The sequence below is a fragment of the Calypte anna genome, chromosome 5A (assembly GCF_003957555.1).
Source record: "Calypte anna isolate BGI_N300 chromosome 5A, bCalAnn1_v1.p, whole genome shotgun sequence".
NCBI lineage: Eukaryota > Metazoa > Chordata > Aves > Apodiformes > Trochilidae > Calypte > Calypte anna.
Window position 1 is genome coordinate 36,864,472 of NC_044251.1, and position 12,895 is coordinate 36,877,366.

Consider the following 12,895-nt stretch of genomic DNA (forward strand, 5'->3'; position numbering starts at 1 on the left):
TTAAAAATAAATGAAGCCAGCATAGAAATGTTGTGTCTCCTTTCTCAGATGTGACATTTTCACTTATTCAGCATTCAAGTTAAATAAAAGTAAAGCCTTCTGAATCTGTTTTCTGTTAATAACTTATTTGATATTTTAAACACAACTAGGTAGTAAAACATCAGATTATACCTGACTAACCTAAGCATCACCTTCAGTGCTCCTGAGGAGGCATTTCCTTCCTGCAGATATTAGAATTTCAAATTTTCCTGCCTAACACCATGGTGCTAAAGTGGTTAAACCCCTGGTGTTTTCTTTGCTACCACTCATCTACCTCATGCATTGATGCATCTGTGCCAGATGTCACGTTTGGGCATTTTTCCAGCACGAACGACACATTCCATGGTTGGTACTGCTGTCAGTAACAAACTGATTCCTCTTTCCTGAACACTGCAGAAAATATTCTGCAGGCGTGGCCCACTGTGTGATAAAAGCTATTTATCATTAGTTTTACAGCTAAATGTATTTTTTAATGCCATTTAAAATCTAAAGCTTTATCAGTGTTTAAATCTTAATGATTTACTATTATTGTTGTTGTTATTTTTTAGACTAAAGCATTGCCATTGATGCTTTCGTTGTTTTTTTTTTTTTTCCCTGAAGTCTTGTTGGGGCAAGAAACAGTAAAGACTTAAGGATCAGATTTTGGGACCCCTGATCAACAGGAGCCTTTCTGGGGAGCATTTCACTTCATCAGGATTTGCAGACCTGGGAAGTCTTTGCGTTAACTTTCATGGTTTAGAATTAGATGTCTGAAGCAGAGTGACTTCTCATAAGGCTGGGACCACAATGTGATCCCTCTAACACAAAGTCTCCAAAAGGCAGAAGAAAGAACAAGCCAGAGCATTTTGATTTTACTCAGATTTACTCATGCTTGCCTCGAAGCAGAGGGATTTCTCCTCTTTTTTGTAAGGTCGCTGAGCCTCGAGCCTGAAGCTGTTCTGTGCCTTCGATTCAGAGAAACTCTTCAAGCCTGAGACAATATTAGGGTACACGAAGGAGATTTACTAACCATGGGTGAGGTTTGAGTACTTCTGACACGATTTCATTTTTTCCTGCAGGCTGGACCAAGTTTGCTCGGTTGACACGGGCCCTGACGAACAGCCGGAGCGTCCTGCAGCAGCTCACGCCCATGAACAAAGCTGAGGTGGTGCACAAACACTCCCGCCTGGCTGAAGTAAGTGGGACACAACCCAGCTTGCTCCCTTTGGCAGGCAGGGAGAGCTAAGGGGGAGGAGGAATAAAGAAAAAAACCCAAACCTATACCAATTATTTAATTATATATATTTCGAGGAAAATGTTTTTCCCGACTCTGATTTTACGCAGCCTCTCCTCTGCTCTTAAATTAGTGCTATGTGCCAAGCCCACCTTTCTGGGACAGATCGTGCTCTTTCAGTCATGAAAACGCTCTCTGTAGGTCATTTTCCCTTAGGTGACCCTATTTCTGCACATGAAGTTCTCAGTGTGCTGGTTGTCACTTGGGGTACAGGGCACAGTGTGCTCCTCTTCATGCTGTCAAGAACTTGATATTCTTGAGTCCTGTGGATGGGCATTTACACTCCTGGGGAAATTTGAGACACCTCTTTGGAAGTATTGCTGTCTGGGTCCCCGGGGTTGTATGGGCACACTGGCTACATATAGACCTTAATCTGGACTTTCTTGCAAAATCATTCCTGCAGTATTTTGCTCATCATTTTTTTCTTCAGAACTGATGAAATGAACTCTTTGGCAGGTTGCAAACATCTCCTTAACAGTGCAGATGATGCAACAAGTGAATGCCTTCAGGTTAACTGATGAAACAGAGGTACTGCTTTCATCTTCATGTCCATTGGTAATGAAAAGTATATGGGTCAAAAATATATAGTCAGAATGTTTGGGCTACTGAAAATTACAGCCCTAGCCACCACATGCCAGGGAGCTTGTCCTGGGTTTGATGCTAAGAACTGGTAGCAGGTTTAGTTACGCATTTTTGTTCCCTTTCTGCTTTTAGTGGAACTTAAATCAAAATCAGAATGTAAACCTCCAGTTTTCAGGTGTTAGGAGTTTGATGTTTTACCAGAAATTATCCTAGGGTGATAGCCTAGGTGTCTGCTGAGCTACTCACATGTCTTGCTTTTTCTGATCCATGACAATTCAGTACCCTGAAAATGCAGTTATAGAAAGGAAGACTGGAGGAGATATGGTAATAATATTCAAATAAGTTGAAGCTTTTGCATAGAATGAGAGAGGAAATTGTTCACCCCATCTACTATAGCTAGAAAAAGTAATGGATTTAAGTCACAGCAAGGAAGATTCAAATGAGTTCAGGTAAGGAGGAAGGCTGTACCCAGCAACAGGCTTTCTGGACAGTGTGCAGTCTCTTCTCTCACAAGTTGTTTAGGGCTGCAAAAAGCTTTTTAGGTAAAGTGCTGTCAGGAAGGCAGACTGAGCAGAGGCTGTTAGTGTACTGTCCCCATTTTCCTTACTTCCAGGTTGAGGAGGAGCATTATCATCGCAGCTCATCCCTTGCAGAACGTTCTGTCAGCCTTTACCAAGCTTAACTGTAATCAGCCATTTTCATTTGTTGTATATAAGAATAAATCAGAGAGTCTGTGATGAATGCAGCTGACTAACAAGATACTGTGTATTCTTTGGTGGTTTCAAATTAAAAATTCATGTGGCATGAAAGAAATAATCATTATAGTTCAACGGTCTCCACAGCCACTTGCCACCTACTCACCATGTTGAACTCAGCATGATATGATGTTAAGAATAATAATTATATTTTTCTAGTATCATGGGAGCTCCTGAGCACTCCACCACTGGAGGCACAGGGAACTATCAAGCATATGTTCATCGCATTTAGCTTCAGCACTAAGCAGCTTATTATTCCAGCTAGAGTGAGGCTGTTTCCAGCTCCTGCCCGAGTGAACAGGGAACAAACAGGCCTGGAGAAACCAAGAAATAAGGTCCCACTCCTGACATTTCATAACAGTTCAAATGTTGATCATAGATGAGTCCAAAGAGATAACTGGAGTTAAAGACCAGATTAGGAGTCAAAGCTAAACTGGTGTGTTAAATACAGGGGCCAGTTTGGGCTTTGAAAGAAGTTTCATGGATTTGCACAAAGCTACTGTGAAAGGAAAAAAAAAATAAAGACAAGACTGTACTGATCATTGCTTCTATTCAGGGTAGGATGCATGGCACCAATGGTGCCCACAGTGGCCAATCTGAACCTTGCCCCACTGAGTGGTTATGGAAGTGCTGTTAGTGAGTGTTGTCCTGGTCACTGAGGAAGGGACACCTGCAGGTTGATATTTTTATGGGTCTCACAAGGTTTGGCATCTAGGAGAACCTCTGATGAGTGCTGTTGGTTCTGGCTGGCTTGGTGTTGCTCTTCAGCTGGAGCTCAACACATTGCTTTGGGTTACCCCAAAGTTGGTATCATATGAGGCTGTGGGCAGAGGGGGCAGCCATGGTCTGCTGGAGGTCTCTGCTGTACTTCCACTGCCACCTTTGTATTTGACCTAGTGGTTTTCTGGCCATAGGGTAAATTTATTGAACTCAGATGATTCTGTAGAAAACAACTAACTCGTGTAATAACAAGTTGCTTTTTCATCATCTTGGCTTAACTAACTTTCCTTACAGGTTGTGATTGCTACACCTGGCCTTAGGGAGGGTGGGAACAGGTAGACACAAGCAGGTTTGTGTCCTGTCAGGTTACAGCTTGACATTGGGCCAGGTGAGACATGTTGGCAAACCACAACACAGAGTGAGAGCAACTGCTGCTGCTGTCCTTTGGCGATTTCTGACAGATTTTCAGTGGAGCCAGACTTCTACTGTCTGATCCCAGGAATATCTTAAAAATAGGAATGCAAAAAAATCATAGAGAATCCGTATCTGTGGTACTTGAGTTCATATTCCTAATTATTGTGCTGTTTATCCAGAGCCATTTACTGTCTGCTTCAACAAAGCATCCTACGTTTGCTCATTTTTAAACATATGGGGCTGCTTTTTGCAATCCAACTGCCCCTGCAATACAGTGCCTCAGCTCCAATATGGGACAGGTGTAGGGATGAAATGAGCTTTAAGGGTGCTGTAATTATTTATTTTATCCCATAGAGACCTGAGATCCTCAAATGTAAAAGATGTTACTAGATCCAAAACAGACATGAATGTTGCAGTTGTCAGCACAATATATTGCCACGTTGTGTGTTCCTTTTTGCTTTTGTTTCTTGTGTTGGACTGAGATAAGAGGTAATCAGATTAGCCAGGAGGAATGTCTTAAGTGAATTTGGCTTGGTTCCTTTGCAACATTTCCAGTTCTACATTGTAGAAAAGTGTGAGTGCAGGAGATGATAGTCATATACAAAATATAAAGAAATAAAAGAGAACTCACTGATGATACTGAGCTTGTAAGAGCCACAAAGTCCTTTGAAGGAAGTAGGAAGGAAGTGTGATACTGCCAGGGGGTGAGGGCAGAAAGTGTGCATATTATGCTTCATTTTAGAAGATCATCTAGCAATACTATTGATAAGGTATTGTTCTGGCTAAGCAGCAGTTTAAAAGAGAGGCCAGGAAAGAAGGATTAGTCTTATAACACTTCTAAACACATATGAATGATGATGTTCTGAACTGCAGAACGTAAGCCAACATGGCAGTACCACAGCCTCTCTATGGAGCTTCTTTGCCCTTGCTATTGGCATGGTTTCCTCTCAGTCTGTTTGCAAAGACCTCCCTTTTAGCAGGAATATCCTTAGATTTTATGTTGCTCCCATTCATTGAGTGATAGCTGCCTCCACACATTTTGAATAGATCAAAAAATTTAGAAAATGCAGCTTGGCTTGCAATTTCCAGTGAATACTGCCCCATCTTTGTGCAGCTCCTCACAGAAATCCATATGACCCCTCATGAGTTCATGTCATTTAAAAACAGTAACATTTGCTGTTCTGTTTTGTGCAGGTTCTCCAGCTGGGATCTGATATTCTTCCTCAGTACAAGCAAGAAGCTCCAAAGACTCCACCACACATTATACTACATTATTGTGCTTTTAAGACCACTTGGGACTGGGTCATCTTAATTCTAACCTTCTACACAGCTATTATGGTTCCATATAATGTCTCCTTCAAGACAAAACAGAACAATATTGCCTGGCTTGTCCTGGACAGCGTTGTGGACGTTATTTTTCTGGTTGACATTGTTTTGAACTTTCACACCACCTTTGTTGGCCCTGGTGGAGAGGTTATATCTGATCCAAAACTCATCAGGATGAACTACCTGAAAACATGGTTTGTGATTGATCTCCTGTCCTGTTTACCATATGATATCATCAATGCCTTTGAGAATGTGGATGAGGTAAGTGATAGTAGTCTGCCTCAAAAGGATTCTTTTAATTAAGAATTAATTTAGGAACATGCTCTTAGGTAGCAAAAAGAGGCAACTGAAGCTCTGTGCAGATGCAGGGGTGGCCTTAAGCTGCTGGGCTTTACATACATGGAACTCCTTTGTTGAAGAAGCTGTATTTTACAAATTCAGTACTGTGTGTGGAAGTGTGAGCAATAGATTTGAGCTTTAGCATCAGTTGCTCTTCATCATTACAGCACATCTACATCCCAAAGGGCTGATCTGGTTGGGATGCCCCCCAGCCACAGCCTTCCTTTTTGGCTTAGACCCAGTGATTCAAGCAATTCTCATCCATTTCTGGGCTTTACCAAAATAATCAAAACTCTATGTCTGTTCTGCCTGAAGCTGGTGACAAATTTGCCACTGATTTACACCAAAGGGGAGAATGTCTCTGAATGAGCATTTTTAAACTGCTGCAATTTTCCTTCTGTTTGTGATTTTTTAAAAACATCTGATTGAGAGGGAGGTTTGTCTCCAGATTTCTAAACAGTTCTTGAGCTACTGCTGGAATTTTAGAAACTGTTTAAGGAGAGAAAGCATAAATATCTTAACTGGATGTTGAATTAAGGCTTTTTAACTGCTGAATGTAGTAACATTTAAGAAACCATGCTTGCAGCCTAAGATAATACAGCAAACAAGCAATAACCATCACAAATATTGCATGCACAAGTTGGTATGGAGAAAATTCATTATTAAAATGCAACTATAATGGCATTGGGTTTTGTTTTAGTTTTTCTCTGGAGCCTTTTATCATTAGAGCCATAAACAGCTGAAAAAGCCTCTGATCATTTTTTAGCATTTCAACACTTTTTTCTTAGAACACCACTCAGTGTTTTTTTTTGGTTTGCTTTTCTTTTTCAGTTCTCAAATTCTGCAGTTACATATCCTCACTATGTTACATCTAGTCAGCCATGGAGAATTTAGTGCAGGTTTTGTAGTGCTCCTTTAAAATTCCGTCCCTGTCTCTTTGCTGAGTACCATCTTTTGACATTGTTCCATTTTATTTATAGCAAATATGACGGAAGTGATAATACCTGCAGCTTAAATTCAAGATCGTACGAGGGCTGTCCGTCTGGAAGCAGGTTGAACAGTCAGGCTGTGTATGGAGGTGGTATTATCAAGGTTGTAAATATAATACAGCTTTTTAAGATACCAATTTCAGACTGGGAGGAACCTGATTTTTAAAATAATGCAGCAGCATCCCCAGGTTTTCCTGGCTTAATATGTAAAATAAAGAGAAAATACCCGTGCCTAAGCAGTGCAGATTTAAATGTTGAGTTTAACTTCTCTCTCTAACACATAGATGAGAAATAAACCATCTGCAACATTTGGGACAGCAAAGAGAATGTTTGCCATAGTGCATTATAATTGAAAGTAGAAAAATCTTAACAAAAATGTATTATAGTAAGAAGGTAACATGAGCTCCAGAGGTCCTAGAAATGCTCTCATACCTTCAAAGAGATGAAATACCAACTCCTTTTCAATAAGAGAACCAAACCCAGCATTTATTTCTTATGAGATGGCGTGTTCTGGCCCTAGAGCCTCCAGCAGGCTTTGGAATATAATTCTGTGTGTTTACATGACTTCCACCCCCTCAAACCCCTTTTTTCCTTAGTGCCTGAAAAGAATTGATTTTGACCACAAGTATGTAAACAGTCTTTCTTTCTTGGGTGTCTACATTTTCCCTTTTCTCTCTTCCAGGGGAGGGGCTTTTTGGTGGTTGATCTTCATTTGTGACATTTAAGTCTTGAGCTGCTTGATGTGTTCTGGGTGGATGTAGATATTGATGCTCTTTATCTTCACTTGACTTTTAACATTTATTTTAACTGGTACTTGTTTCCTGAGGTTTAACTTTTTGGCCCATGAGCAGCAGTGTGCTCTAACACTGCTCGTAAGTAAAGATTAAGTAAATTGATAAGCTTAATTAGTAAGAAGTATTCTGATTGCTTAAAAGGAAAGTATTTCTCAGTAGAAGGTGAGTTTTTCCTTCCTAAGGCAAGTAGGAGACAGAATAGTTATTTTAGCTCTTGATTTTGGTGGGCTTTAGCATTTTAGCTTGGCCCTAGGTGTGGGATAAGGGCATTTGTCTTCAGCATTAAAATTGGTGATTCTGTCATTTCAGAAAGGTTAACAGAAAATCAGAGCTTAGTGATAAAGACCTTGGGGACAGGTCCTGGTGCTCTTTGAATTCTTGGTATATTTGGTGCCATAGGATGGACCCAAATCACAGTGAATTATCTTAAAAGCCAGCTGAGTGAAAGATGTCTTTCCAAATTTGTTCTCCTTGTGTGTCCCACCTCCAGCCTCTCCTTCTTTTCACAGAAAGCATCAAATGCACTTTTGTTAGTTGTTAAGGGACTAGAGGAGCAGGGGGCACACCTCTGCAGGCAGCTTCTTTTTCTCCCTAAAAGAAGATCTCTCATGCATGAGGAAGGAGACAACCAAGAAAAGTCAGGTTTGTGTCTCTGTTGTAGATGCAGACTCTTACATGTGGTGTTGGTGCTGAAAGGTTCTCAAGCTGAGGCTTCTGAGTTGTTGTATAAGATGCCTGATGCACTTGAGCACTATTGTGTCAGGTCAGACTTAAGGAGAGAAGTTGAAACATTAAAAAAAGAAGGGTTTTAGGAAAAAAAGGAAATAGGAGTTTTCTTACCAAAGGTTAGAGTTCTTCAAATGCAGTCGGCATCATTTCTATCATGGACAGCATTAGGCCAAGGCTTAGGGTCCTGAGGCAAACGTGTCTGCAAATCAAAGTTATTTTGTTGTTGGGTGGATGCAGAGCCTCAGTAGAAGAATATGATGGAAAAGATTATGAATGCACAAATTGAGAATGGGGAGGGATTAGGATGATTTGAGGCAGATTCAGAGGTGAAGGTTTCCATGTCTGGAGTTTACAGAGCTAGGCTGTTACAGTCTGCTTCAGGAGCTTGGATGTGTGTCAAGGAAGGTGAAAGATAAGATAATGAGAGGGAGAGAGAGCTCACACAGCACAGAGTAATCTAAATTGATGTGATGGATGAGGAATTAAGTGTCTAAGTGCTATTGAAGGGGTAGGAAAACAAGGTGAAATAGGCTGGGGAAAAATGAGCTAAGAGAGAGGAAAGTAGAATCCTTAGTGGGACACGTATTTTATTTAAGAAAATTGGTAGGATGATAGTCCTAGAAATGAGAAAAATGGATGGCATCTTTTCTAATTGGGAAATATTACTTGCACTGAAATACATTCTGGCTAAACCAAAGCCATACAGAAACCCTTTCATATCTAGAAGTGTGAGAAGGGATGCTATAAGGCATACTGAGGAATGCAGCTAGTTTTCAAGGTATGAGCCAGAATGGAGAGTGTGTGCTCATCTATTTTTATGAAACTTCTGATTTCTTACAGAGTTGTCTGTGTGTTTCTTAAGTTAAAAAATAAAAAAGTTTGGAGTTGGGGGGTATATGGTGTTTGAATCCAAAGATTTCGGTCAGATGAAGTTCCTACTATTAATTAGGATGTGAAGTATGTAGCAACTGGAACTCTGACTTTTCTTGGGCATACATGTCACATTGAGCACTTATTTTTTGCTGAGTAATTAGCTGTATGTAACAATACTTTCCCTTGGTGTCTGCACTGCCACTTCTTCTCTGAAATCACGAGCCCCTACTTGTGAAGCTAGAGAACTCTGTTACCTTGAGGCTTTCCCTTTCTATGTGTTCTGCCTACTGGAGAGTGATAAATATCCAGCCTGTCAGTCTGCCCTACCAAAAGGGTTGTTTATAGCATGTGTAATCATCAGTTCCACAGAAGTCACAATTATCAGTGTCACACTGTGCTTAAACTGTCAGCAGATGGTTTTCTAGCATGCCTGAGGATGCTGATGCTATTGCTTGTTCAGATCTGGTCAAACCATGTTACAACTCCCTTTGGGACCAAATGCATGGATTTACTAACCAGAGAAACCAGGAGCTCTGCAGGTGCTTGGCTCTTTTTCCCATGTGGTATCAGGCAATTGGGAAAGGACCTGGACCTGGAGGGAACTCAGGTACCCACACAGAGGGACAGGCACATTGATACAGTGCTGCTGGGGACTGCATTGGAGCCTCTGTAAAATAGGATTTAGAGTAAGTATTTCCAAGATGAGCTGGATGGACAATTTTTTTGCCAAATGGAAAATGTTTCCACAAGTTAAGTGTTAAATGTGGGTGAAAAAGAGACCCTTTTGCTTCTGGAAAAATAATGTTTTTGTTTTTTTTTTTTTTTTTTTTTTTTTTTTTTTTTTTTTTTTTTTTTTTTTTACCACATATCAGGATGGTACTCAAATATAATCAAATAGATGGTTTTCAAATGAGTTGTATAAAAGATCCCCCTTTCTACAAGAATTAGTTTTCATGAACTGCAAGTGAAAGCAGACAAGTTTAAATGACCTAAAACTCTAAAGTTCTATGTCTATTGTTTAATAATTTAAGACTACATGACCCAATGGCCTTTAAAATTTAGTGATCTGTGGGCATAATGTTAGGGCATGGAATCCTTGTAATTTTCTTTTAATTACTATTATTAATCTGTTTCAGGAGTGGCAGAAACTTCTTTGCATTGCTGCAGTTAATAGCAATTGCAATAAAATAGCAATGCCTGTAAATGGAAAGCAAATAAAAGTGGATACAACTAGTTTATCCATAGTCATATCTGCAGTGCTTTACTGCAAACATTCCCTTTTCAGAAAATATGGGAAGAAGATTTAATGGACCTCAGCCTGAGTGGCATATGCAAGGTGAAGATAAATCAGTGTATTTCAAGAATGTGGCTTTGGCTCTGAAATAAAGTCTGTTGCTAGCTACCTTTCTTAAATCTAGGTGGCTGACATGGAGAAAATAATTCCCAGAACTAAATCCCTGCTGCAGCCAAGAATTAAACTACAACGAACCCCCCTAGCAACACACCAACAGGCACACTAAGCCTGGAATCTGACATTTTCCCCTTTGTTATGCAGTCAGAAGGCAATTAAATAAGAAGAATACTGTCATCCTGCTGTAGTGTGCAGAAAACTGCAATATGATAATACAGTGGCTCGGTTACAGTGTTCAGATAGAACTTTATCTACTTCAGGCATGTATTATATAGGTTGTCAATCATATTCATCCCTGGCATCTTTATTGACCCCTGTCAGCCCATCACACTTTTTTGCAGAATTGCACCATCTCTCTAGGTTTTATTCAATTGCTGCCACTCTTTAATGAGCAGATATTTTTAATGCAAGCTCTGGGATATTTTCTGGGGTTTTTCTGCATTGCCCTGAGGAGACACATGAATGTTACCTTGATGGAGGGGCAACCTGTGAAAGGAAAGGAGCGACCTGGAGCTGATGCTAAGGCTGGTGGTAGGTTTGTCTCAGGAGGTGGATGTGAGCTAGTAGCCTTGTGCTGCTCTGATTTGAATTATGGTATGCTGAACTTTAATTTAATGGGTTTTTTTATGGGTTTTTTTTGGTTAATGTGTTGCGTGTGTTACTGGGAAGCTGATGTTCAGACGCTGAGTACAATTCATTTAGATCAAATCTTCAGTCAGAGCCCTAATAAGTGTTACAGAGTCACAGAGTCCAACAGGGACAAATTGTGTGTGGAGTACTTTCAAGGGAAGCTTCAAGTCCTGCTTGATCCCTTTGCTCACAAGGGAGGGGAAGGCTTACAATGGAGATGAGGGAAAGGAAGTAATCTGGTCAGATTCTCCCCAAAATAATGCTGATGGGAGTGGTGTGGAGTGAAGTGACTGAGATGGCTGAACGTGGCTCTCTGGGGGAGGAAAAGAGTCACAGGCTCAGGGATGTGCAATTGCTTTTCACAAAAGGGAGCCAAGGTACAGCTTTGGAGAAACTAACTGCATGGTTAATAACAGAATTAGCAAAATTTTTCTAGAAAGAGAGCCTTGTTACTTGGTGTTTTATTCAAGTCCGGACTGGTGTTAGGTATATATGCCTTGGTGTCACAGCCATATGGAGTTCCAGAAGTACTTGCAGAAACATTGCATCTCAGGTCACTCTCTCTTGATTATTCTTCCCTTTTCACTCCTTTGTTGGGATAGAAGATTTGTATTTGTTGCTGACATTGAAAGCAAATTGCCTGAAGTTGGACCAGGGGAGGTTTAGACTAGATGTGAAGAAGTTCTTTACTGAGAGAGTAATTAGGCATTGGAATGAGCTTCCCAGGGAGGTGGTGGAGTCACCATCCCTGGAGGTGTTTAAAAACCATGTAGACAAGGCATTTCAGGAGATGCTCTGGTGGTTGATACAGATATTGATATATATATTTTATGTGAGGGGGAATGTTGACAGTTGGATGTGGTGATCACAGATGTCTTTTCCAGCTGCAGAGATTCTGTGATTAAATTATCATATCAGTTCAATATCCTGCTCAGAAGCTGTCACAACCAATGGGACACTCCTTCTTCTCCTTTTTCATCCTCTGTCCACCTTCTCTAAGTCAAAGAAAAACATCAGATTGTGTGATATCATACTCTTTTTTTCCTGGATGGGGCACTCTGATACACAGACAAATAAATAGTGCAAGATGCCAGATCCCCCTTAAGTTGAATCTAGAAGAAATATTTCAAACTCACCCTTCTTTTTATTTCCTCAGTTATTCACTGTTTGAAATGTGTTGCATAGTACAGTTGTGCTGTAAACAATTCACTAAAAGTTTATTTCTAATGTTACAGCTTATTGACATTTGTGTTAGGGGAAAAAATATGAAAAGCTCCCTCATCCTCCTGGAAAAAAAGAGTTTCATCTCAAGCAGTAAATTTGGAGGTGCTTTCAAAGACTGCATAAGAAAACCTGCTGGCTTTCATTTTGCTGTAGGGACTCAAATTTATGCTCACTTCATTTACCATTCCAATTGCTGACACTGGGGTAGGGTCAAGTGTCCAATGGGTTCTGCTTGAGATTGGACCCAGGCTCTAGGTAGCTTGTGCAGAAGCAAAGCCTCTTACTCCCATGGGGGTCTGCATAATTGAATTCAGCTCTTGCAGTGGTGATTAATCAGAGAAGTTTCTTTTTCTTTTTCTTTTTCTCATTCCAGCATTTTGATTTGTAACTCTGCAATGATATTAATGTTATTAATTGTTTACCTAAGAAGAAGGCTTCCTTAGATATGGTGGAAGATTTATTTTAACATTAACTCCAGTAAAGCAGCATTAAGAAGCTAACCAGGGATTTTGGAGCTAAGCTCTATTTAAGTAGCTAAGCTCAAAAATTTCTTCTGGGACTGATTTGCTGGTTAAATTTCAAACAGCCCTCCTGGATATGCCTCCTGCACTGCATAGAATAATACCTGCTGGAGAGGTGCCTGCAGGCTCACCTGCTTGTGCTGGCAAGAGCTCATTGTTTCAGTTGTTCTCAAAACCTCTGAGTGCTTTGTTTTCTTTTCCATTGTGTATCACTTAAGATTGCCCAAGGTTTACAAAACTGGTGCCTTTTTCACTGCTTCAATACCAAATGCTGAG

The 12,895-nt window shown here is 40.3% G+C and overlaps 1 protein-coding gene across 1 annotated transcript in view; it reads left to right on the forward strand.

Annotated features, from left to right (window-relative positions):
• Nucleotides 1-12,895, forward strand: part of KCNH5 (potassium voltage-gated channel subfamily H member 5) — a 157,086-nt gene that overhangs the window by 36,119 nt on the left and 108,072 nt on the right. The window contains exons 5-6 of the mRNA XM_008501043.1: nucleotides 1,098-1,213; nucleotides 4,978-5,370. Coding sequence (XP_008499265.1) covers nucleotides 1,098-1,213; nucleotides 4,978-5,370 — 509 coding nt within the window. The remainder of the gene's footprint in view (nucleotides 1-1,097; nucleotides 1,214-4,977; nucleotides 5,371-12,895) is intronic.